This window comes from Anomaloglossus baeobatrachus, chromosome 10, assembly GCF_048569485.1.
Source record: "Anomaloglossus baeobatrachus isolate aAnoBae1 chromosome 10, aAnoBae1.hap1, whole genome shotgun sequence".
Taxonomy (NCBI): domain Eukaryota; kingdom Metazoa; phylum Chordata; class Amphibia; order Anura; family Aromobatidae; genus Anomaloglossus; species Anomaloglossus baeobatrachus.
In genome coordinates this window covers 71,996,374-72,021,065 of record NC_134362.1, presented here as the reverse complement: position 1 = coordinate 72,021,065, position 24,692 = coordinate 71,996,374, and the positions used below count along the sequence as shown (strand labels likewise).

Here is a 24,692-nt window from a genome sequence, read left to right as displayed (position 1 = left end):
ACATATTAGAACTACCTGGACTAGTCCTGGAGGTATGAACACAGTGAGGATCAGTCTAGCGCATTCTGCCAATATCACGCTCAAAGAGGCATGATTGATATTGAAGCAAATACTACGCAGTGTGTCTGTCCCCCCCCCCCATTATTTATTTATCTATTTATTTATTCACATAGTTTTTTTAATTTATTTGTATTATTTTTTATTATCATTTTATTTATATAATTTTATTTTCAGGTCTTGTGATGTTACTGTGTGTCATGGTGCGTCCATCACATCGCCAGAACAGATTTTTCCGTATATATTCACAGCAAGCAGAGATCTTGAAAACTGTGAGGAATCTATACAGTAAGTGACATTTTAAATGTTCTCACTTTCCATTACACATAAATGAAAGGAGTTTTCCGGGATTCTAGAGATATCAACAGTAAGGAATGTTCTAAAATCATAAAATAAATATCACATAATCTGTGACTCCACTGAAACTTCATGAACACACAAAGAAGTCACCCGCACAATGCATTTGGGGTCATTCAGAATCCACCAACTCCAGCATCCAAATGAACAAGTTTTATCCCAACATTTAAACTGACAGAAAAATGTTTATCATTGAAATCCTTTTTTACTTGACTGAAGGTCTCCATTGCAACATCTTACTTGTAAAGCAATATATAATTAACATGTCAGGTCATTCCACTCAATTCATTTAAAGGCAATCTTTCTGGCGATTTTGCTATGTAATCTGAAGACAGCAGGAGATAGGGGCTAAAGCACAGATTTCAGCGATGTGTCATTTATTAAGCTGTGTGCTGTTTGTTATTTACAGTGAAGGTTTTATCACTAGGACATTATCATTGCTCTGACTAGCTGCCTCATGTCATTTCGTCCAACCATGACCCTTCCTTTGATAAGCAGCTCACTGTCAGTAGACAATGTATACAGTGAGCCTGATGTAAACAGGATTAGCTTTCTGAACTCTGCTACATCTAAGGCTATGTGCGCACGTTGCGTTTTTACCCGCGTTTCTGCAGCATTTTTGCGCTAAAACACATGCGTTTTTGATTTCCAGCAAAGTCTATGGGAAAAGCAGAAATCCTGTCTGCACTTTGCTTTTTTTTCTGCTGCGTTTAATTTGCATATTTTCGGTCAAAAACCATGCAGAAAAAGAAGCAGCATGTCAGTTGTTTTTGCCATTTCTGCAGCGTTTCCTTAACATTGGAGTCAATGAGAAATGGCAAAACGCAACCAAAATCAACTTTCCTGCGTTTTTCATGCTTTTTACCTGCTTTTCCACTGCGTTTTTGGCTTCAAAAACGCATGCTTTTCTGGCATAAAATTAAAGGGTTATAATGTTCCTTTACACACACAGAAAAACCGAAAATTTAAATGCTAAAAAATAATAAACTTTACCTATTTTTCTGTTAAAATGTGCATAACCACTATTATTTCATTAAAATTGATAATTTTCCATATAGTTTTATTAAAAGTTAATTTTATCCTTTTTTTCTCTTTTTTCATTCTTTTTGACTATTCCAACTTTATTTCTCAGTGTTTTGATCTACAAAACGCATCTGCAGAAACGCAGGTGAAAACGCAGGTAAAAAGCGCTAAAAACGCACTAAAAACGCGGTAAATATGCATGCGTTTTTAGCGCTAAAAAATGGTCAAAAGCCATTTGGTCAAAAACCAAGGGAAGGAAAACGTGCAGAATAAACTGCAGGTACTCCGACGCAACGTGCGCACATAGCCTAAGGACTCGGATTATGTCACAACTACTGCACCCAGTAAACTAAGTGATAAATTGTTTTCTTTTCCTATATTACGTTGCTTTTAGATGATGTAGCAAAAACCTGCTGTCAGATTCCCTTTAATATGACCTGAGATGTCCATTTTTGTTCATTCCTCAGACACCGTACGTTTTGGTCACCACATGTCCACAGTTGCGGTAAACTGACTTAATCCAATAAACAAATATTCCTCCAACTGCATTACTGCAAATCAACTGAACAGCATATTAAGAAGTCACATTGTGCAACGTTCCAAAGGCCACGCCTCCTTCTTCATTTGCTACAGTTATATACATGCAGATGCATATACAGTGGAACCTTGGATTAAGAGTAACTTGGTTTGAGAGCATTTTGCAAGACAAGCAAAACTTTCTAAAAAATTGTAACTTGGTTTAAGAGCAATGCTTTGCAAGAAGAGCAAATATTCACCATGTACACTTCCGGTTCTGTCCTTTCACCGCATTCTGGCCCACTCTGGAGGTAATTTTCTGTATATATGTACTGTTTACTGTACACCGTATAACATTGCACAGTACAGTATATACAATATAGCATGTCTATCAATTTGTATTTGTGGATACGGTGTTGTACTTTCTTATTGATAACCAGTACAGCACATTGCTTATACTGTATATCTCACACACCAACAATTCTGTTGGAAGCTAATGTGCAGTTTAATTTGTTTTACATGTTTTAACTGTACAGTATTATGTAGTAGTGTACGGTAATAATTTTATATGAATACAGCACATTATTTTGTATTACTGTAATAAGTTTGTATAAATACTGTAAATATTTTTGGGTTGTGGAACGAATTGTCTGCGTTTCAATTATTTCCTATGGGAAAATTTGCTTTGATATAAGAGTAACTTGGTTTAAGAGCTCACTCCCGGAACCAATTATGCTCGTAATCCAAGGTTCCACTGTATTTGGAAACCTTAAAAGACTGAATATATGAATAGTAATGTAAATATTTATTCTTTTCGAGCATTTAGCTAATGCTTTTTCAGGTGTTTTTTGAACGGTCTCCGCCACGTGCCCATACCCTCATATGTGGTGTTAGTTCTGCCTATGTGCAGTCACGTTCCATATTGGTCGTCATGGTCGGTTCTCCTGTGCCTCGTTCCTCCTCTGGTTCTGTCACCTCCACCATGTATCCCTATTCCTCTTGCACAGACAGACACGTTCCTCTATGTCTAGGATCTGGGTTAGGTGCCTGGGGACCTTCTTCTCTCCGTCACTCTCCTACATTCAGTTTTTTTGTTACACATAAATATAGAGGCTATTCAGTCAAACCTCATCAGATCTGTGACTGACCTTCTTAACACTCCTCTGGGAGCAGATGGGATGATGCGGAGACCAAAAAATGGACTATTGCATTGTATAGATCAGTGACAGCCCCACTTCAGGGCGAAACCAGTAATTATTTATAGATTACAATAATTGGAGCATCCTGTGGTCTGGGCATCATGAAAATAATGGATGAACATCATTTTCATGCCATGTGTCAACACAGCTGCTCGTGGCTACACAATTTCCAGCCGCCTGGATCTGTTGCACCCCCACCTGTTTTTACCACATCTTATTGCAATTTTGAAGCTTAAAAGAAAATAGCGTCCCGGTGAGTAGCTTGTCAATGAAGAGTAATAACAATGCGAAGAGCTCGGCGTCTTCGGCTCGAGGTATATCTTTATTAATTTGTCAACAGATAAAACCTGACTCGGCTCATTACCGGAAGCATTAATGATCATTTCACAAATGTAAGAAAGCTATGATGGTAACGCTCAGAGTCATCTATGCCGGCACAGCTCATGATTATACCTTACAGAGAATAGTAATCTATTACCTGGATAGAACTGAGCTACAACACCCATTATAGCCAAGGTAGAAGAGGGGGCGCTGTGATTGGCATAACCTTATAAAGCTTTAAAGGGGTTGTTCACTACATGGAAAATCCTTTCTGAATGCCTATGATTGACCCCAGTAAAATGAAAGCACCTATACTCACCTCTGGTGCCGGTGCTGTTCCTGCGGTGTCAGGACTGGTTCTCCTGGGGTCCCCAGTAAAAAAAAAGCACCTATACTCACCTCTGGTGCCGGTGCTGTTCCTGCGGTGTCAGGACTGGTTCTCCCGGAGTCCCCAGTAAAATAAAAGCACCTATACTCACCTCCGGTGCCGGTGCTGTTCCTGCGGTGTCAGGACTGGTTCTCCTGGGGTCCCCAGTAAAATAAAAGCACCTATACTCACCTCTGGTGCCGGTGCTGTTCCTGCGGTGTCGGCACTGGCACTGTTCTCCCGGGGTCCCCAGTAAAATAAAAGCACCTATAGTCCCTTCCAGTGCCGATACCGTTCCTGTGGTGTTGGCACTGTTTTTTCCACGGCCCCCAGTAAAATAAAAGCACCTGGACTCACTTCCAGTGCTGATGCCATTTCAATGGTGTTGGCAATGGTTTTCCCAGTAAAATAAAAACACCTATAAACACCTTGTGTTTTGTTGCCATTCCATCGGAGTCTGCACATGTTCTCTCGGTGCTTGTCCGACATTAGCCACAGGAATCATGTGACATAGAAATTATTTGCTATCTCACTGTCCCCTCTTCGGATGTATTGGATGACTGATTTGTCCGAAGGGAGAGCCACCAACTGCAACGACGTCAGCACCGGAGCGGAGTACAGCTGTTATTATTTTCCTTGGGGAAAACTGATTGGGAAGGGGTTCTCCACGTAATGGCCAACCCTTTACCAAATTATTAGCTTACCTGTTAGGCCTCATTCTTTGTTTTACATACATCTTCTATCCATTTTTTCAAGTATAGAACACCTACCCATTATAATTCATGCTGCTATTGACGTGTCTGGTTTCTTTTGCAGATCATGTCCATATGATCTACAGGGAGACATGTCCGTTTTTTTTGTAGACCATGTGTCCATATCATCTACAGGGAGACATGTCCATTTTTTTTGTAGACAATGTGTCCATATGATCTACAGGGAGACATGTCCATTTTTTTGTAGACCATGTGTCCATATGATCTACAGGGAGACATGTCCATTTTTTTGCAGACCATGTGTCCATTTGATCTACAGGGAGACATGTCCGTTTTTTTGCAGATAATGTATCCATATGATCTACAGGGAGACATGTCCATTTTTTTTGCAGACCATGTGTCCATATGATCTACAGGGAGACATGTCCGTTTTTTTGCAGATAATGTATCCATATGATCTACAGGGAGACATGTCCGTTTTTTTTGCAGACCATGTGTCCATATGATCTACAGGGAGACATGTCCGTTTTTTTGCAGATAATGTATCCATATGATCTACAGGGAGACATGTCCGTTTATTTCTGGCCGCACGGATGAAAAGGGCCAATACAAGTCTGTGGGTCCGTGAAAAACACGTACAGCACACGGATGGCGTCAGTGTACAGTCCGCACGCTGTCCGTGTTTAACATGGCAAAGGATTTAAGAAGCCTTGTAATTTTTATTAGCTACTAGCTGTACTACCTGGCTTCACCCGGGTTAATAACTGTTGTTAACAAAATAGAATGTATTAACAAAAATGTATTCTACACACAAAAACCACAAAACAATTAGAAATGTAATTATTAAAAGGCAAAAACTAAGCTAATAGAAGCATTTCACAACATATATTTCAACACCCCAGATATTCCACACAGATTTAACTAAATTGGCCAAGTAATGTGCTCCGTCTGTCTCTTTCCCCGTCTGTCTCTTTTCCCGTCTGTATCTTTCCCCGTCTGTCTCTTTCCCCGTCTGCCTGTCTCTGTCTGTCTCTTTTTTTGTCTGGCTCTATCTCTGTTTCTGTCAGGTTTCCGGGTTTTCCAGTCCTCTTTTGAAAAAGCTTGCCCTCGGTTAACATGGAGTTTTGTGTTCTGTTGCCCTACTTCCTGTCCAGCTGCTTAAAAGGCCGCCTCTAAGCTTAGTCCAGTGCCTGAGTATACTGCTTGCTGTGTGCTCCTGCTTTGCTGCTGCTGCTACTGGATTACCTTTGAATCCTCCTGAAAATCTACCGACCGACTCTGGACCATACCCGGTTTCTTCAAACTGTGCCCGGACTCCGTCTGCCGTCTTTTGTCAGCACGTCTGCCCGGTTTCTTCCGGTTCATAACCATTCTGGACTTTCATTCCGTACGGACACTTCTGGACTTTACCGCTTGCCCCTTGTGTCCCGGCTGCGGCGCATTTAGGCCTTCCGGGGTTGATTGCCGGACAGTCCCTTTATAGGGGTTCGCTCTGGTGGTCTCCCTGGGGGAGTCCGGTGCGTGGCCCCGGGAATCCCCTTCGCTCCGTTTCAGAAAGGTATTTTTTATGTGTTTGTTATACTGTGTATTTCTGTTGTGTATCTACCGTGGTTACATATCATAAACATCTTGTACCACAAACTCGTCTCTGGCTGTCATTGCCCTAACGCTATCGAAATCCTCAAACCATACAATAGTATTACAGTTTCTTTCCCCGTCTGTATCTTTCACAGGTCTGTTTCTTTCCCCGTCTGTGTCTTTCCCCGTCTGCCTGTCTCTGTCTGTCTCTTTTTTTGTCTGTCTCTATCTCTGTTTCTTTCCCCGTCTGTCTCTTTCCCAGGTCTGTCTCTTTCCCCGTCTGTTTCCCTGTCTCTTTGTCTGTGTCTTTTCCTGTCTGTCTATTTCCCTGTCTGCCTGTCTCTGTCTGTCTCTTTCCTTGTCTGTCTCTATTTCTCTGTCTCTTTCCCCGTCTGTCTCTATCAAGGTCTGTGTCTTTCCCCATCTATCTTTGTCTGTCTCTCTGGCTGTCTCCTCCTTCCCTGTCTGCCTGTCTCTGTCCCTGTCTGCATGTCTGTCTGTCTCTTTCCAGGTCTGTCTCTTTCCAGGTCTGTCTCTGTCTGTCTCTTTCATCGTTTGTCTCTGTCTGACTCTTTCCCTGTCTGTCTCTATCTCTCTGTCTGTCTGTCTGTCTCTCTGTCTGTCTCTCCCTATCCGCCTCCCCACCGACATCTTATTACCTCACATATAAGCTTCTTATACTATGAATGTCTTTTGTTCCTATAGCAACCAATCACAGCTCCTACTAATGACCTGTAGTTCCAGGCTCCATTTACTTTAATGGAGGCATGTTTTTTGGAGAGTAACTGTAAAGCGTGGGGTTAAATTTTCCTGTCAAAACATAGTCTACGACGTTCCCTGGGTCACATGAGGCGTCTGTGCAAAATTCCGTGATTGTAAATGCGACGGTGCAGATACACTTTTTGTCTCACTTTTTCCCCATTATGTAGATAGGGGCAAAATTGATTGGTAAATTGGAACGTGCGGGGTTAAAATTTCACCTCACAACAGCCTATGACGCTCTCGGGGTCCAGAAGTGTGAGTGTGCAGAATTTTGTGGCTGTAGCTGCGACGGTGCAGATGCCAATCCATACATACATACATACACACATACATACATACATACATACACACATTCAGCTTTATATATTAGATCTGTGAAAATCACAAATGAAACATTGATGGTAAAAACGGACACAACGCCCAGCGGCACTATTTTTTTGCGTATGCGGAAAACCCTGACTTCTATGAAGGAAAATGTATTCATGCTCTGAGTAAGGCTGCGTTCATATGATGGCCATACAAGTCATCTATATATCTCTCTTTCCTATGTAACTTATATCTATAGTGTGTAGTGATATATCTTTCCATCTATCATCTACCTCTCTTGGATCTGTGAACCTCACATCTCATATCTAGTGTGTGTGTGTGTATATATATATATATATATATATATATATATATATAAATCATCACCAGCTCACACATCCCTTCTGGTATAAAATATCAGCAACTTTATTCTGAATATTTCTTTATGTCAGTCCTTTAAAGAGTTCTATAGACTCAACATTTTTAACAAGTAAGGCAGAGTTCACACATCCTGTAATCATCCGTTAAAACGGATCCTGCAGAGATCTGTTGGGAAACTGATTTCTGCCTAATCCGTTTTTTTTTACCATGGGAGTCTATGGAGAATGAATCCGTTAAAAGATTGCTATGCATCTTCCATTTGTAACAAAAACAACAGAACCGTTATTGGATTACTATTTATCTTCCATTTGTAATGGATCCAGTAAGAAAACAACAGATCTGTTATTGGATTACTATTTATCTTCCATTTGTAATGGATCCAGTAAGAAAACAACAGATCTGTTATTGGATTACTATTTATCTTCCATTTGTAATGGATCCAGTAAGAAAACAACAGATCCGTTATTGGATTACTATTTATCTTCCATTTGTAATGGATCCAGTAAGAAAACAACAGATCTGTTATTGGATTACTATTTATCTTCCATTTGTAATGGATCCAGTAAGAAAACAACAGATCCGTTATTGGATTACTATTTATCTTCCATTTGTAATGGATCCAGTAAGAAAACAACAGATCCGTTATTGGATTACTATTTATCTTCCATTTGTAATGGATCCAGTAAGAAAACAACAGATCTGTTATTGGATTACTATTTATCTTCCATTTGTAATGGATCCAGTAAGAACACAACAGATCCGTTATTGGATTACTATTTATCTTCCATTTGTAATGTATCCAGTAAGAAAACAACAGATCTGTTATTGGATTACTATTTATCTTCCATTTGTAATGGATCCAGTAAGAAAACAACAGATCCGTTATTGGATTACTATTTATCTTCCATTTGTAATGTATCCAGTAAGAAAACAACAGATCCGTTATTGGATTACTATTTATCTTCCATTTGTAATGGATCCAGTAAGAAAACAACAGATCTGTTATTGGATTACTATTTATCTTCCATTTGTAATGGATCCAGTAAGAAAACAACAGATCCGTTATTGGATTACTATTTATCTTCCATTTGTAATGGATCCAGTAAGAAAACAACAGATCTGTAATTGGATTACTATTTATCTTCCATTTGTAATGGATCCAGTAAGAAAACAACAGATCTGTTATTGGATTACTATTTATCTTCCATTTGTAATGGATCCAGTAAGAAAACAACAGATCTGTTATTGGATTACTATTTATCTTCCATTTGTAATGGATCCAGTAAGAAAACAACAGATCCGTTATTGGATTACTATTTATCTTCCATTTGTAATGGATCCAGTAAGAAAACAACAGATCCGTTATTGGATTACTATTTATCTTCCATTTGTAATGGATCCAGTAAGAAAACAACAGATCTGTTATTGGATTACTATTTATCTTCCATTTGTAATGGATCCAGTAAGAAAACAACAGATCTGTTATTGGATTACTATTTATCTTCCATTTGTAATGGATCCAGTAAGAAAACAACAGATCTGTTATTGGATTACTATTTATCTTCCATTTGTAATGGATCCAGTAAGAAAACAACAGATCTGTTATTGGATTACTATTTATCTTCCATTTGTAATGGATCCAGTAAGAAAACAACAGATCCGTTATTGGATTACTATTTATCTTCCATTTGTAATGGATCCAGTAAGAAAACAACAGATCCGTTATTGGATTACTATTTATCTTCCATTTGTAATGGATCCAGTAAGAAAACAACAGATCTGTTATTGGATTACTATTTATCTTCCATTTGTAATGGATCCAGTAAGAAAACAACAGATCCGTTATTGGATTACTATTTATCTTCCATTTGTAATGGATCCAGTAAGAAAACAACAGATCCGTTATTGGATTACTATTTATCTTCCATTTGTAATGGATCCAGTAAGAAAACAACAGATCCGTTATTGGATTACTATTTATCTTCCATTTGTAATGGATCCAGTAAGAAAACAACAGATCTGTTATTGGATTACTATTTATCTTCCATTTGTAATGGATCCAGTAAGAAAACAACAGATCCGTTATTGGATTACTATTTATCTTCCATTTGTAATGTATCCAGTAAGAAAACAACAGATCTGTTATTGGATTACTATTTATCTTCCATTTGTAATGGATCCAGTAAGAAAACAACAGATCTGTTATTGGATTACTATTTATCTTCCATTTGTAATGGATCCAGTAAGAAAACAACAGATCTGTTATTGGATTACTATTTATCTTCCATTTGTAATGGATCCAGTAAGAAAACAACAGATCCGTTATTGGATTACTATTTATCTTCCATTTGTAATGGATCCAGTAAGAAAACAACAGATCCGTTATTGGATTACTATTTATCTTCCATTTGTAATGGATCCAGTAAGAAAACAACAGATCTGTTATTGGATTACTATTTATCTTCCATTTGTAATGGATCCAGTAAGAAAACAACAGATCCGTTATTGGATTACTATTTATCTTCCATTTGTAATGTATCCAGTAAGAAAACAACAGATCTGTTATTGGATTACTATTTATCTTCCATTTGTAATGGATCCAGTAAGAAAACAACAGATCCGTTATTGGATTACTATTTATCTTCCATTTGTAATGGATCCAGTAAGAAAACAACAGATCCGTTATTGGATTACTATTTATCTTCCATTTGTAATGGATCCAGTAAGAAAACAACAGATCCGTTATTGGATTACTATTTATCTTCCATTTGTAATGGATCCAGTAAGAAAACAACAGATCTGTTATTGGATTACTATTTATCTTCCATTTGTAATGTATCCAGTAAGAAAACAACAGATCCGTTATTGGATTACTATTTATCTTCCATTTGTAATGGATCCAGTAAGAAAACAACAGATCTGTTATTGGATTACTATTTATCTTCCATTTGTAATGGATCCAGTAAGAAAACAACAGATCTGTTATTGGATTACTATTTATCTTCCATTTGTAATGGATCCAGTAAGAAAACAACAGATCCGTTATTGGATTACTATTTATCTTCCATTTGTAATGGATCCAGTAAGAAAACAACAGATCTGTTATTGGATTACTATTTATCTTCCATTTGTAATGGATCCAGTAAGAAAACAACAGATCTGTTATTGGATTACTATTTATCTTCCATTTGTAATGGATCCAGTAAGAAAACAACAGATCTGTTATTGGATTACTATTTATCTTCCATTTGTAATGGATCCAGTAAGAAAACAACAGATCTGTTATTGGATTACTATTTATCTTCCATTTGTAATGGATCCAGTAAGAAAACAACAGATCTGTTATTGGATTACTATTTATCTTCCATTTGTAATGGATCCAGTAAGAAAACAACAGATCCCTTACAAATGCAAGTACAACGGATGACTAAATAGCAATTTGTTAACAGACCCGTTCTCCATAGACTCCAGGTTAAAAATGGATCCGGCAGACATCAGTTATTTAACAATGGACAAAAAAGTTGTGTTTGCAGACATTTTTTTGCCAACGGATCTAAAACGGATCTGTGATAACGGACGATTATTACAGGACATGTGAGCTCAGCCAATATACCAATTCCCCACAACTCCTGCGCAGCCGCTTCTCGAGTTCCCCTAGCCCAGGGGCTGGGAACCTATGGCTCGCAGACAAATCTTTAACAAAAAAATACTGTATTTTCCGGTTTCTATGGCCCTGTGCACACACTGCTTTTTTACCCGCTTTTTTTTGCGTTTTTGCTGCAGAAATTCTTGAGAAAATGGTTGTAACCTTTCTGCAGACATTCCCCAGCAAAACCTATGGAAAAAAAAAATAGCTGCGCGCACACTGCGTTTTTTTCTCAAGAACATTCTTTCTGCAGAATTTCTTGAGAAAAATAATGAGCATGTCACTTCTTTTCTGCAGCTACCTGCGTTTTTTGTCATAGATAATGGTAAAAAAACGCAGGGACCAACCTGAGGAAAAAACGCACCAAAAACGCATCAAAAACGCACAAAACCGCATGCGTTTTTCGGTGTGTTATTGGTCTGTTTTTTTACCGCAAGTGCGCTAATCTTTGAGACACTCAATAAATTTCTTAAGAAAAATCCTTTTTCTAGTGTGAACAGAGCCTAAGACGCACTTACAAACCGCATATGGCTTACCGGGGCGGCAATGGTGGCCTAGGGTCGGTGGGGCTCGTGGGGTGTGGTGGCAGCGAGCACCATTGATATGCCGATCCCTGCCCTAGCCAGTGCTTACAGGGCTTTAATCATGTGTGAAAATCAGCAGTATGCACCATTGCGGCTACTGCTGTAACCAGTGATTGGCTGCAGCAGTCACATCATTGGAGCCTTGTGAGCAGAGATCAGCGGGGTCCTGGAAAAAAGATGCATAGGAGCTTGCTAAGATGAGTATTAAGAATTTGGTAAAAAAAAAAATCAAAGCACCGTACTATCCCTTTAAACAGGATATCTATTTATATAAATACAAGTGAATACACATAAATCACAACTTTCTGGGTTCCGCAGTGTATAAGCATACGCAAATGATCTTAGATCCTTTAATTCCAATTTCTCACCATTTTATTGACCTACTAGCTGAAGCACCCAGCGTTGCCCGGGATAGTAACTGTATCTCTGTTTCTCTCCCAGTCTCTGTCTGTCTCTCTGTCTGTGTCTGTCTCTCTGTCTCTATCTCTTTGTCTCTTTCCCTGTCTGTCTCTTTCCCTGTTTGTCTCTTTCCCATTCTCTTTCCCTGTCTCTTTCCCAGTCTGTCTCTTTCCCTGTCTGTCTCTATCTCTTTGTCTCTTTCCCTGTCTGTCTCTTTCCCTGTCTGTCTCTTTCCCATTCTCTTTCCCTGTCTCTTTCGCCGTCTGTCTCTTTCCCTGTCTGTCTCTTTCCCTGTCTGTCTCTTTCCCATTCTCTTTCCTTGTCTGTCTCTTTCCCTGTCTGTCTCTTTCCCTGTCTCTTTCCCAGTCTGTCTCTTTCCCTGTCTGGCTCTTTCCCTGTCTGGCTCTTTCCCTGTCTGTGTCTGTCTCTTTCCCTGGCTGCATTGTGACATGCCAACCTTCCATTTAAGGGCGTGGCTGCGCATTCTTTTGATGTTTTGACTGCACTGTAGCTCCCAGCTCCATTGACTTTAATGGTGGTAGGTTTTTTTTGCAAATAACTTTATAGCGTGGGCTTAAAATTTCCCCTCAAAACATTGTCTACGATGTTCCCTGAGTCAAATGGAGTGTCTCTGATAAGTTTCGTGATTGTACATGCAACGGTGCAAATTCCTTTAGCGGACATACACACACACACACACACACATACACATACATACTTTTTATAATAAATGTTTGCTGTCCATGTATCAGAACTTTCTTGTTTACATCCAAAAACAAAAAGCACATTTTATATAAGAAAGTAACCAACTAATATTTCTCGCTGTTACAATTGTATCCGATGTAATAAGCGTTCTAGAAACTAAACAGCCTGGACTGTACGCTGCCGCATTTTACCTACAGGTATAGATGGTCATAAACTATCCGGACAGTCTAGACTGAATACAAAATGAACAAAAAATGAAAAATATTCAGTGTTTACATTGTGATCTCCTCCAAATGTAAACAAGAATACTATTCACTGACAGCAAACATCATGATGACGGCATAGTGATAATACACCAAAGAACAAATTATATTACTGATGACTATGCTGCAGCAAAATATAAGTAAATAAATAAATAAAAATGCATAAACAAGTCAAAGGGATTTTGAAGTATTGGTAAGAAATGATGCGATTTCTCGACGTGTCAAGGAAGGGAAATAATGGAGCATAATTCATGTCTATCAGTAAAGTGCAGCGTCACTTCTCCTACAGGTGCTTTACCCTCCGCAGACAATGACGCTTCATAATGGGCCCCTCGTGGTGGAGCGCCTGCCTGAGGGGCGTCCGTGTGCCTTTACCGGTGTTTATTTTTAGCTAGTGGGTGTGTGAGGATCAGATCGCAGCACGGAAGGAATTCTCTGCAGATTCACAAAACGCAGGGAGCCATGCTTTTTGTTAGGTATTTGGTACAGATTTGGTGCTGATGTCCAGAGGAAAGCATCTGAATACAAAGAAAAAAATCTGCATGTAATATATATATATATACATATATATATATATTTATTTATATATATATATATATATATATATATATATATATCTTCTTCTCAATACAGGCTTGTGAATATTGTCTATTTTTTAGCTAAACCTGGTGTTGGGTCTCATGTACCCCACATCGTTAAATGGCACTTCCATAAAATGAACAATTATTGTAAAGTATTGGCACTTTGTTAATCATTGAAATGCGCTTTTTCATTCAGTCCTATTGCCACAAGTGTATAACATGTATTCCCTTGCGGTGATATCTGCCTCTACTAATATTTGTGAAAGCATAGATCGCTCTAACTAGCTCTCAGAATTATAGTGATCCTGTAAAGCCGCGTTCACACACATTCTGTCTGCAGCTGCATGTGCGCACGCTGCCTTTTTGATGTGTATTTTGGTGCAGTTTGTGGCCCATATCAGCATGTCTGTCCTTATCCAGCGAGTCAATGAGAATTCTGATGTATTGGGTGCACATTGCTTCTTTTTCCTTTCCAGTTTTGGGTGTAGAAAAAAGAATCAGCATGTCAGTTGTTGGTGCGTTTTTTTCCTGCGTTTTGTAGCCTTACAGCCAATGATTTTGCAAAATAAACCGCTCGGCACAAAAACGCACAAAAAAAATGCACAAAACCACACCAAAACGGCACCAAAATGCTCCAAAAAACAGGCAAAAAAAACACCAAAAAACACACCAAAACACTCCAAAAAAGTACCAAAACATTCCAAAAAAGGCACCAAAAAACGCACCAAAACTGCATCAAGACACTCCAAAAATACAGCAAATCTCTCCACAAAAACGCACCAAACACTCCAAAATTGCAGCAAATCTCTCCACAAAAACGCACTAAAAAACTCTAAAAACGCACCAAGATGCTCCAAAAAAACATGCCGAAAACACTCAAAAAACGCACCAAATCTTTCCAAAAAACACACCAAAAACGCACTAAAAGACTCAAAAAACCCACCAAAACGCTTAAACAAATTCATCAAAATGCTCCAAAAAAACGCACCAAAATGCTTAAAAAAAGCATGCATTTTTTGATGCGTTTTTCTGCCACAAGGTGCAGATTTTTATACAGAAAACTTCTGCACCAATAACTGAGCGTGCGCACATGGCCCAAGGGTTTGTTCACATAAACTGCATATGGTACACAGCGTTTTACAGTATCAGCATTATGAAAAGGATTTCTGAAATCTCATGCACACGCTGTATTTTAACATGCTGATTTTGTTGCTACTTTTTTTACAAGATGCAGCGCGTCAATTCTTTCAGCTTTTTGCAGCACTTTTTATTCAATCAAGTGACCAGAGCGTGCGATGTGAGGATTCACAAATCTGCAGTCACATAGAGGGACACATAGAGGGACACATAGAGGGACACATACAGGGACACATACAGGGACTGCAAATTCGTGGATTTACACCGGACAACTCCTTTAACCCTGTCTGAGAATTTTCTTGTCAGATTGGCCTCGGGCTGAGATAAAGTGAGCGTGTTTTCCATCTGTTTGCTGTCTATGCGCGTGATGGATCAATGTAAGTCAAAAGTACAATTCAGACAAAGGTTTTCCAAAAAGAACCCTATGAGTGCACATCTTTTTTTTGTAATCATTGGGCCTCAGTCACACATCCGTTTTTGTGTACCAGTACTATCCATGTCTTTCATATGTCTTTTGCATGACCGGTTGCCATCGTACCGCCCCCTTAGAAAAGACACGGTTTCGCTGGCCACAGCGACGTCGCTGGGAAGGTAAGTCTGTGTGATGGGTCCTAGCGATTTTGTACGCCATGGGCAGCGATTTGCCCGTGATGCACAAACGACGGGGGCGGGTGCTTTCACGAGTGACATCACTAGCGAGGTCACTGCGTGTAAGGCAGCCTTAAGTTACACTCCAAAAATCCTGTCTCTATTAAAGTCAATGGAGATAGCAGCTACAGCTTATTAATAGCAGCTGTGAGTGGTTGCTATAGGAACAAAATAAATTGTTAGTATAAGAAGCTTATGTGCAAGGTAATAAGATGTTGGTGGGTAGACAGATAGAGACAGACAGAAAGAGACAGACAGAGAGAAACAGACAGAGACAGAGAGACATAAGCACAAACAGAGACTGACAGACAGGAAAAGAGACAGAGAGAGAGAGAGAGACAGTCAAAGAGACAGAGAGACAGACAGAGACAGACAGGGAAAGGTATAGACAGAGGGGGAAAAGAGACAGACGGGGAAAAGAGACAGGGAAAGAGACAGTGGGGGAAAGAGACAGACAGGGAAAAGAGACAGACTGGGAAAGAGACAGAGGGGGAAAGAAACAGAGGGGGAAAAGAGACAGATGGGGAAAGAGACAGAGACAGAGGGGGGAAGAGACAGAGACAGAGGGGGAAAGAGACAGAGACAGAGGGGGAAAGAGACAGAGGGGGAAAGAGAGAGACTGGGAAATAGACAGAGACAGAGGGGGAAAGAGACAGAGGGGGAAAAGAGACAGACTGGGAAAGAGACAGAGACAGAGGGGGAAAGAGACAGAGGGGGAAAAGAGACAGATGGGGAAAGAGACAGAGACAGAGGGGGAAAGAGACAGAGACAGAGGGGGAAAGAGACAGAGGGGGAAAAGAGACAGATGGGGAAAGAGACAGAGACAGAGGGGGAAAGAGACAGAGACAGAGGGGGAAAGAGACAGAGGGGGAAAGAGAGAGACTGGGAAAAAAACAAGAGACAGACAGGGAAAGAGACAGAGGAGGAAAAGAGACAGATGGGGAAAGAGACAGATGGGGAAAGAGACAGATGGAGAAAGAGCCAGAGGGGGAAAGAGACAGATGGGGAAAGAGACAGATGGGTAAAGAGACAGAGGGGGAAAGAGCCAGAGGGGGAAAGAGACCGATGGGGAAAGAGACAGATGGGGAAAGAGACAGATGGGGAAAGAGACAGTCCTGGAACGAGACAGACAGACAGACACAGAGATAGTGAGACAGACAGAAAGACTGATACAGAGACTGACATAGAGATATACACAGACAGACAAACAGACATGGATAGAGACTGACACACAGGCAGACAGGGAAAGAAACAGACACACAGATAGAGCCACACACACAGACAGAGACAGACACACAGACAGACAGACAGACAGACAGAGAGACAGAGAGACTGGGAGAGAGACAGAGAGACAGTTACTATCACGGGCAACGCCTGGGTACTACAGCTAGTAACAAGATAAAGATCAGCTTCTATCACTAGTAAAATCTAAGGAATAATGACGTTTTTCTCAGGTGGAAAAACTAGAAATGACTGGAGTTTCCAGACCTGTATGATCCCTGTAATTATCAATATGAAGGAGCCGGACAACCGGAGGAGATGTGGGGTTAACGGTAGAAGAAATGTAAAATGACAGCTGGGAGCGTGTCATTGTGAGTGCACTTTAATCACTGGAAATTGTAGCAGTAATTAAGTATTTAATTTCAGCTTCCAGGCGGTTTTATAGGAGCCTTAACGGCCTTAACTATTGATCACCCTTCCAGATGCCTCAGGGATAAAGTCTCATTGATATACTGGGCAGCTTAAACACTGTGGGACGATTCATCATCGGCAATTTTTATGAAGTCACTTTTCTTTTTACGTCTTTTGGTCTTCATTTTTGTTTTTAACTAAGTCATTAAAATGTTTCTCAAAATAAAAAAATACTTTTTGTCTACAACACTCCAGTCCTCATTGTCCCCCAACAGATCATTGTTCCAAGAGTTCCTTAGTATTGAAGAGATGAGAAAACATATAGCAACTTCTGGTGCCCTCATGACTCCATCACCTGTGTAATACTAAGGACATCCCGAGTACATGATCCCTTAGGGGGTGAGGATTGGACTTTGGGTAAAACTGGTCTACAACCCTCTTTACGACTTTTTAGTGGAAAAAAAAAGTTGCATGTTTTCCTAAAGTGCTGCAAAGTTTTTGTCAACGCTTCAAGGCATACATGAACCTGGCGGGTCACTTAAAGGACATCTGTAACAAAATTTGCGACTACAAAATGCGAAACATCAGGAAACCAGAAATTCCATCCACAGTGGTAAGCTAAGTGGCTTAGTGCCATAACTGATTCTTGTATTGAGGTACAGAAAATTCTCACCAACACTCATTGTATAGATTTGTAAAGGTGTAGTGTGTAATCAGGAGTAACAGTAATGAATAATATTCCAGAGAAGTTACGCCCTCCATGTAAATGTATAGGATGCCATACTTAGCTGATATATGGAGCGTTTCGCCCTGCTTCATCAGGGTGTGTGTGTGTGTGTGTATGTATGTATTAAGTATTCGTATTATGTTAATCTGACCATATGGTTGATCTATGTGTCTTTTCTTAATATTAATAGCACTAAGCCACTTACTATTTGAATTAGACACCACATTATTATGCAATCAGGAGTAAAAGTAATGAATAATATTCCAGAGAAGTTGCCATACTTAGCTGATATATGGAGTGTTTCACCCTGCTTTCTCAGGGAACACGGGTATGTATGTATTATTCAGTATCCGTATTATGTTAATCTGACCATATGGCTGATCTTGGTGTCTTTTTTTTAATATTAATAGCACTAAGCCACCTACTATTTGCATACTATTGTGGTGCCTAATTCACTCAGGATTAAAAGTAATGAATAATATTCCAGAGAAGTTGCAATACTTAGCTGATATATGGAGCATTTTGCCCTGCTTCCTCAGGGGGCACATGTGTGTATATATTAAGTATCCGTATTATGTTTATCTGACCATATGGCTGATCTTGGTGGTTTTTTTTTATTATTAATAGCACTAAGCCACTTACTATTTGAATTAGACACCATATTAATATGTAATCAGGAGTAAACGTAATGAACAATATTCCAGAGAAGTTATGTCCTCTATGTAAATGTATAGGATGCCATACTTAGCTGACGGAGTGTTTCGCCCTGCTTCCTCAGGGGGTGCATGTGTATTAAGTATCCGTATTATGTTTATCAGACAATATGGGTGATCTTGGTGCCTTTTTTTATTATTAATAGCACTAAGCCACCTACTATTTGAATTAGACACCACAATAGTATGCAATAAGTAGTAAAAGTAATGAATAACATTCCAGAGAAGTTACACCCTCTACATAAATGTATATGATGCCATACTTAGCTGACAAAGTGTTTCGCCCTGCTTCCTCAGGGAGCGCATGTGTGTATGTATTATTAAGTATCTATATTATGTTTATCTGATCTTGGTGTCTTTTTTTATCAGTAATAGCACTAAGCCACTTACTATTTGAGCTAGACACCACACTACTGTATTGAGAATTAATTATATTGCTTGTCAAGGTCTGCATTATGTACAGTATATGTGCACCTTATGTACCTATGAATACATTGCCATTCTGCTGCTATAATTATAGCCATTCATGCTAATGCTTTACTTCAATTTGGACTAATTTACATGTCTCACCTATAAGTAACTTTGCCTATTTATTCTTTTGCTATTTTAACTTATTGAATAAAGTAAATACTTTTTACAATGAATGGGATTTTTTTGTCTCACTGGTTTTCTAAGTTCTATTAACTCTTAAAGGGAATCTGTCTCCAGATTTTTGCCACCTAATTTGGGAGCAGAATAATGTAGAGACAGAGAGCCTGATTGCAGCGATGTGTCACGTACTGGGTTGTTTATTGTAGTTTTGATAAAATCACTGATTAATCAGCAGTAGATTATCATTAGAGGACTACTTGGCTGCTGCAGGTAGTCCAGCATATTCATGAGCTCTGTATAACTGCTAGATCTGCAGCAGAGAAAACATTGATTTTATCAAAATGACAGCAAACAGCCGACCGCTTGAACTGCTATCAGAGCTGAATCTTAACAGTGAGTACATTGCACACTGTTAGTATTCATAAAGCTGCACTGCTTGCTGAAAGTTTTCCCTTGAGTGAAAACCTCCTTTAAAACATAACTTTACAGATTTAACTATAACATTGCATAAAGTTACAGCAGTCTTGCCGTTCTGTCCAGCTCTTTGCTATCAGCAATCTGCATCAGATAAGTGATCACATATTTAATGACTGTCATAACGTCTGTGTGACAAGTCCACACTGGGTGAGATATCCTTCACTGACCCACATCTGGGTGTTTTTATATAATTCTACAACCGTAACGATAAAACGTGCAGTAATAATAATCATGTGTTCTGGTGGCCACGATTGTAGTCATGGTCAAATGGATAGGATTATCTTCACATCTCTGCATAACAACCGGCTTATAGATAAGATTCGCAAAATTAGCGTTTATAAGGAAGATTTCACTTATTTGTATCTCCTGATCATATTATGTCCATGACACCTAATGTGTCCCCTTATTATGCCCATGACCCCGAATGTCTTCCTTTATTATGCCCATGACCCCGAATGTCTTCCTTTATTATGTCCATGACCCCGAATGTCTCCCCTTACGTTCATGACCCCTAATGTCTCCCTTAATATATCCATGACCCCTAATGTCTTTACATATTACGTCCATGACCCCTAATGTCTCCCCTTATGTCCATGACCCCTAATGTCTCCCCTTATGTCCATGACCCCTAATGTCTCCCCTTATGTCCATGACCCCTAATGTCTCCCCTTATGTCCATGACCCCTAATGTCTCCCCTTATGTCCATGACCCCTAATGTTTTCCATTATGTCCATGACCCCCTAATGTCTCCCTTTATAGCCATGACCCCCTAATGTCACTCTTATGTCTATGACCCTTAATGTTTCCCCTTATTATGTCCATGACCCCTAATGTCTCCCCTTTTGTCCATGACCATTAATGTTTCCCCTTATTATGCCCATGACCCCTAATGTTTCCCCTTATATCCATGACCCCTAATGTTTAACCTTATTATGTCCATGACCTCTAGTGTATCCCTTTATTATGTCCATGACCCCTAATGTTTCCCCTTATATCCATGACCCCTAATGTCTCCCTTTATGTCCATGACCCCTAATGATTAACCTTATTATGTCCATGACCTCTAGTGTATCCCTTTATTACGTCCATGACGCCTAATGTTTCCCCTTATATCCATGACCCCTAATGTTTAACCTTATTATGTCCATGACCCCTAATGTTTCCCCTTATATCCATGACCCCTAATGATTAACCTTATTATGTCCATGAACCCTAGTGTGTCCCTTTATGTCCTTGACCCCTTATATATCACGTATTCTGTCCATGACCCCTAATGTATCCCCTTGTTATGTCTATAACCACTAATGTCTCTCTTATTATGTCCATGGTGTTTAATGTATCCCTTTATTATATCCATGACCTTTAATGTCACCCCTTATGTCCATGACCCTTAACATTTCCCCTTATTATGTTCATGACCCCTAATGTCACCCCTTATGTCCATGACCCTTAATATTTCCCCTTAATATATCCATGACCCCTAATGTCTCCTCTTATGCCCATGACCTTTAATGTTTCCCATTAGGTCAGAGTTTATCTGTTGATCCTGTCTCCCCTAGAAAAGGCAAATAAACGGGAAGAGTTGTAGAAGACACCTGCCCCAACAACTATACTACGTACTATACCAATACTGATGTTATAAATACAAATCACTATTATACAGTCTTTATGGTGGAATGAAAAGCTTGTGAGATATTGAATTTACTTCCTCGGTCAGACCTGTCTTGGTAACTAATCTCTTGAGTAAACTAATAGCTTTTTCTCAGGCCTTTTGTGATACCAAACCAAACTATTTACACAAAACCACGGTACATAGTCATAGATCTCATTGCTCTCATTCCTTTAACTGTTCCAAAAATGACCCCGCCATGAGTTCCTTATTCTTTGCTCATCCGTTTTTTGTTTGCCTTATCTACATGTTTTGCAAATATTAATTTATAAGGCTGTGATCCACCCGCTTAAGGATTTCTCGTTTAGGAAACTCCACGTAACCTTCCACCGCCAGATCCCAAGTTTTAATATAAAACCTTCAACGTCCATAAAAGCGTCTTCTTGTAATTATCACCAAATCATCTTCTCTATATCTGTTTTGTTTGGAAGAAGACAATGGGAACTCATAAACACCGAGATGATGAACGGCACGGACTCGTCCAGGGGCTCCTCGGCCATTCACACATTCCCGGCTCCGCTTGTTGCCTTGCTAGGATACGTCATACTTAATGCAAGAAAAGGTGAAGAGGTCGAATTGATCACTCCCAACGTGAGACGGAAGAAATCAGGAGCAAAATAATAAAGGTTCTAGTAATTCCAGGACACAACATAAGGGAAATAGTAAAAGGGAAAGGATGAAAGGCAGGTAAGTGGGTCATGGTGAAGTACGGGAGCCGGGAAGAAGGATGCAAAAGGTAGGAAGGGCTTGGTAGTGAGGGATTAGGGATAGAAGAGGGAAACCATGTAGAATATACAGGTAAAAAGCTGCACAGTGTAAACAGGTGTGTAAACAGGTGGCAACAAATAATATATGCAATAAGGTCCACATGGAAGTCAAGGATTAAGGAAGTGTGTAATATCTCTGTAGGAAAGGTGAAGAGGCTAATAATGAAGGAGATGACTGTGTAGAAAATAAAGGACAACGTGAGCCCGAACGGCAAGTATGGAGGAGTCTTGGTAATGACATTGGGGAGGGTTGTAGGACAGTGAGCCCCCAGGTCACATAGGAGGGTGCTAGGGATGAAGGGGCAGGGGACAGCCGGCTCTCCACGACCCACGCTCCGAATACCAGGCTGTTGCTCCTTGTAGAAGCAGCAGGTGCCTCCATAAATATTGAAGTCAATCAGCCAGAACCTAATAGAAGCGATGAATATGCACAGAATACAAATCTGTAAACTTGAGCGTGAGTGCACATAAATATGTAAAGTGGAAGATTATTACAAACGCCTTCTTCCAATCTGACACACAAGAAGGTAAGGCAGAGAAGGATATGGGATGAGGATTGTCAGCTCAGGAGCAACTCCTAAGCACACAAGACTGAAGCAAACAAACCACCCAGCCAAGCGCTAGTGACGGGAATTAACTGTTGTGTGACCCAACCTTCCGCCAGAGACCCTAAACCTTAGTGCTAGGGATATCCGGGGTAATAGGACTTTACCAACAAGATGAACCACACAGCAACCTGCGGCACAGGGACACTGGGGGTCTACCTGTGACAGCAGGTCAGGAGGCAGGCAAGGTGTGCCCCTCTACATGTCTCTGCCAAACCTCAGCAGTAGAATACAAGGACGTCTGCAATGGGAAAATGCTCTCCAGCACTATTACCTTTACTGGCGGAAGCCTCCCGATTAATGTGCATCTTCCTTCTTGCCTCTGCTCCTCCGCGGATCCCTTTTCTCTCTTCCCTTCCGCTTGTACGTCCCAGGAAAAGACAAAGACAGCCTGCGAGGTGGGAAAAGGAGGAGGGAGATAGGACTGAGATGCCACTTCCAGATCTCCTCTAGCCTGGACTCCAGGGACAAGGACCAGGAGAAGCTCAGGGGCTGCAGGTGGCCTCGGGAGCTCTTGTGTGCTGCTTACAGGGTCAATGAATGAGGATCTTTAGGAAAGAAGCAACCTCTCTGCCTCTCTCTCCCTTCTGTGTCTCTCCCTTCCCTGTCACTCGCTTTCTCTCTTACATCCTCATGCTGCTGGCTGCTGGCAGGAACAGAAACTGCACACACAGGCGAGCATCCTAATGGGATCTGTGCTATTGCCACCTGGAGCACAGGCAGGAGAGGTGGCTCCAAAGCCCATCACATGTATGTGCGGAGGCTGATAGGGAAGCAGGCAACACCCTATGTGCATACCACTCTGCTGCATGAGCCCTGGAACCTGCAAGAAGCCAGGAATGGAATAAGAGAACGTCAGACACAATAATCAGTTATCACATCATTCACACATATGTCATTTCCCCCACAATAATCCATCTAGAAATAAAACAGCACCTCTCCCTGCAAAGACAGGGGCAAAGCCATCAAGAGAGTCACCAACACCTTCTGCATATAAAACCTTCACAAAACGGATGCAGCACCCAAGGATTATCTATCTATCTATCTATCTATCTATCTATCTATCTATATCTATCTATCTATATATCCATCTATCTATCCCTCTATCTATCTATCATCTATCTATCTATCATCTATCTATTATCTATCTATCATCTATCTATCTATCATCTATCTATCTATCTGTCCATCTATTTATCTATCCCTCTATCTATCATTTATCTATCTCTCTCTATATCTATCTGTCCATCTATTTATCTATCATCTATCTTTACCTCTATTTATCTATCTATTTATCTATCTATATATCATCCACTATCTATCCCTCTTTCTATTTATCTACAGTATCTATCGATCCCTCTATCTACCTATCTATCTATATATTATCTATCTATCCATTTATCCATCTATCTTTGTATCTATCCCTCTATCTATCTATCTATCTATCTATCTATCTATATCTATCTATCCATCTAGCTATCTCTCTAACCATCTATCTGTCTTATCTATCTATCCATCCATTTATCTATCCATCCATTTATCTATCCATCCATTTATCCATCCATCCATTTATCTATCTATCTATCCATTTCTGTATGTATTTATGTATCTATCTATCTATCTATCCCTCTATCTATGTCTATGTATCTATCTATCCATTTATCTATCTATCTATCTATCTATCTATCTATCTATCTATCTATATATCTATCCATTTATGTATGTATTTATCTATCTATCTATCTATCCCTCTATGTCTATGTATCTATCTATCCATTTATTTATCTATCTATCTATCTATCCCTCTATCTACAGTTAGGTCCAGAAATATTTGGACAGTGACACAATTTTCGCGAGTTGGGCTCTGCATGGCACCACATTGGATTTGAAATGAAACCTCTACAACAGAATTCAACTGCAGATTGTAACGTTTAATTTGAAGGTTTGAACAAAAATATCTGATAGAA

At 39.8% G+C, this 24,692-nt stretch overlaps 1 protein-coding gene across 6 annotated transcripts in view; it reads right to left on the bottom strand.

Moving 5' to 3' along the window:
- Positions 1–23,489, bottom strand: part of SYT7 (synaptotagmin 7) — a 705,049-nt gene extending 681,560 nt beyond the window's left edge. For 3 of the 6 annotated variants that reach the window (XM_075325171.1, XM_075325169.1, XM_075325170.1), the window contains exon 1: positions 23,000–23,485. In XM_075325171.1, the coding sequence (XP_075181286.1) occupies positions 23,000–23,033 (34 nt within the window). In that variant the 5' untranslated portion in view covers positions 23,034–23,485. Of the gene's footprint in view, positions 1–22,999 lie in introns of all 6 variants that reach the window. The other 3 variants (XM_075325168.1, XM_075325167.1, XM_075325172.1) reach the window with 3 other exon arrangements.
- Between the last annotated feature and the right edge of the window lie 1,203 nt (positions 23,490–24,692).